This window comes from Austrofundulus limnaeus, unplaced genomic scaffold, assembly GCF_001266775.1.
Source record: "Austrofundulus limnaeus strain Quisiro unplaced genomic scaffold, Austrofundulus_limnaeus-1.0 Scaffold109, whole genome shotgun sequence".
NCBI lineage: Eukaryota > Metazoa > Chordata > Actinopteri > Cyprinodontiformes > Rivulidae > Austrofundulus > Austrofundulus limnaeus.
In genome coordinates, this window is record NW_013952511.1 from 1,474,576 (window position 1) to 1,477,330 (window position 2,755).

Genomic DNA, 2,755 nt, shown 5'->3' on the forward strand with positions numbered 1-2,755 from the left:
ACCATAATCATTCTAGTCCCACAGGCGCCTGGGTATTTTGAAGAATCGTTGTCACTCAGTACAGCATCATAAACTCAACATAAACAAACAAAAACACAGTGAGCATGCTGTGTGTGTAGTTGGGAATCCTACGTATGTTTTTCTTTGCCTTGGGGGAAAACAGACATTAGGTTTATGTAGGTGCCAAAAAACAACTACAAAACATACACAAAAAAAACATCCAAGCTGTTATCATTTGTTACATTTTTATAAAGGTACCATTGATGCAAATATGTATTATATAACACCTATGTTGGCACCAAGGTGACATATTCTCCATGTAGGTTTTGTTGTTACATCAGAGACGATGTAAGACTTTATCCTGCAAGACGTAACATCACAGACTCATAGACACTGCAGCTTAACATTTATCCCCAATTCAAAATGAATGGCAACAAATAGAAGAATCACATAAGAAGAAACCATGATAGGGACATCACTAGGTGTGTAACCCTGAGACCTAAAGGAACATAAAATTTAGTAGAGCTGCACCACCTCTAAAGAAGACCCGAGCCCCAAAAGTCAAGGCTTGACCACCACATACAGGTCCAACCCTTTGGACGTTTACATGTATTTTGACCCTCAAAAATCTGAAATTTAGACAAAAAATCCTTATTACTCGCACACGCTACAATAGGGGAGCGGAGACAAGCAGACTGTCGACTGTAGGGAAAGACACAACGTGGGGCAGAGATAACAGCATCAACGAGCAGGGAAGGGAAGATGGCCAGAGGTGGCATACTTATTTCTAGCGGCAGAGTGGTTCGTTGGGAGAGGGTTATTTAATTTTATTTATGTTTTTTTGTACAGTCTACAAGCTCTGAGATGTAAAATGATTTTGAAGCAGAGCTTTTGAAAAGAATCTATGAAGTTTTTTTTTTTTTTTATAAACAATTGTGTCACATGGTTGATATAATTTGATGTTTGTTTGTTTGTTTTTTCTCCTCATCTTCCCTTGTCTGGTTTTTAGATTTCTTTTAAGGGTAGCACATCCTCTTGATGTCTTCATGAAGATAGATCCTTGCTCTGTGCAGGGTCAGTGGCTGCATGGCCCAGGGCACCTGTTCTCCTGTTTGTTATGTTCTGTCTTCTTCTGAATGGGTGTTCTGAACTGTAATTTCATTGTGCTCTATAAAATGACAATAAAGGTCTAATCTAATCTAATCTAATCTAATCTTATCTAAGTTTGAAAAACTCCCTATACATCTATATACCTGCAAAATGGGGGGAAATCTGTGCAATTTACAGACAATCTGTACAACTTGACACACCATGCTCTCACCATTGAGCTGCCAAAGATTTTTTATTTTTTTTTTTTAAATTTCTGGGCCAGGTATACTGATGCATTAGTTTTTAATTCATCAAGGTTTCGAATCGCTCTTGGTCTGACCCATCTCTTGAGGTCTGTTGGCCATGGGAGATCCTAGAAGGTGCTGAGCCCCAGATAGTATAGTCCCCAGAATCATGAAAATGTGTGACTTTGCTAATCTTTATTTAAGCTAATTAATTGTAAAGAATGGTCCAATGGGACTGATTACAGGCGCACAAGCAATCAATGCACCAAGACTGTATCATGTTAGCAACATACCATTCTGCAAAAGCAAAACTATGATTTTTGCGGCAATCCACCACTCACACCATCTCCCCCAAACAAACACACACAAAGTAGAATGATTAAAGGGTAAAAAACAGACAGAAAAGGTGAAGAGGTATACTTCTCTTTCAGCTTGTTGACTTTGGCGCCCACACTGTTGAGCTGGTCCTCCAGCTTGTTTTTCCTACTCTCAGTTTTTCTGAGATTCCTGTACAAGCACACATGTATGAATGAACTTACAAGAACATAGAATGTGGTATTATGTTAAATACAACAGCTGCAACAGTGTATAAATGCAAAGTATGCTGTATGTGAGCAGAAGCTGATCACAAGTTCCATAAACAGCTGTGGTATAATTTTGAGAATAAGTTTAGATAAATTGCAACTTTTATGCACATAGTTATCAGCCAGATGTGTGATGGGAACATTAATATAGCTGTTTCTTTAGGATGTGTTTAAGTGTGGCTCCTACTCTAGTAGTCCAGCTTGCTCTCTTTCCAATGGCTCAATTCTCTCCAGGACAAAGGAGTACTGGACGTTGGCTTTGACCCAAGCAGCCAGAGGAGCAGCTGCAGCACTTGCACGCTTTGCATTCTGACAATTAAAACAGCATCATTCATCAACAACCTTAATTATGGGTTATTAATATCAAACAATTTAATTTTTATTCTGCTGCTGTCTGACCTTGGGGTCAAACGAGGCTTTGTTTTTGTTCAGCAACTCCTCCACACTCTGGCGAATCTCAGGAGTGATGTTCCTGGCTTCAAATGTGGCTATGTCCTCCCTCACACCGCGTTTAGCCAGAAAGCTGCAGTGGAAACCGCAGATCTTCAGACATTTCATGGTTGGCTTCAAGATAATATTTTGTCAATTGATGTTAAAAAAACTGTGTGCATGTGTTTTTCCTCACCCAGGAGACATTTCAATATAACAAATCAACTCACTTTTTTAAACAAACCCCTTGATATTGTCACTACCTACAAATATCTTGGAATTACTTTGGATTCTCATTTGACTTATCGTGATCATGTACAAGTCTTAACCACTACCATGTCGTACTGTTTACCTGTTTGGTCTCTTACAACAAATGAAATCTTAGAACCCATAGTTAGGCTCTACAAC

At 38.9% G+C, this 2,755-nt stretch overlaps 1 protein-coding gene across 1 annotated transcript in view; it reads right to left on the reverse strand.

Annotated features, from left to right (window-relative positions):
• The window catches only part of dync2h1 (dynein cytoplasmic 2 heavy chain 1), a gene marked incomplete in the record, with an annotated part of 120,612 nt that overhangs the window by 75,537 nt on the left and 42,320 nt on the right, over window positions 1–2,755 (reverse strand). The window contains 3 exon segments of the mRNA XM_014014065.1: window positions 1,755–1,841; window positions 2,106–2,227; window positions 2,318–2,441. Coding sequence (XP_013869519.1) covers window positions 1,755–1,841; window positions 2,106–2,227; window positions 2,318–2,441 — 333 coding nt within the window.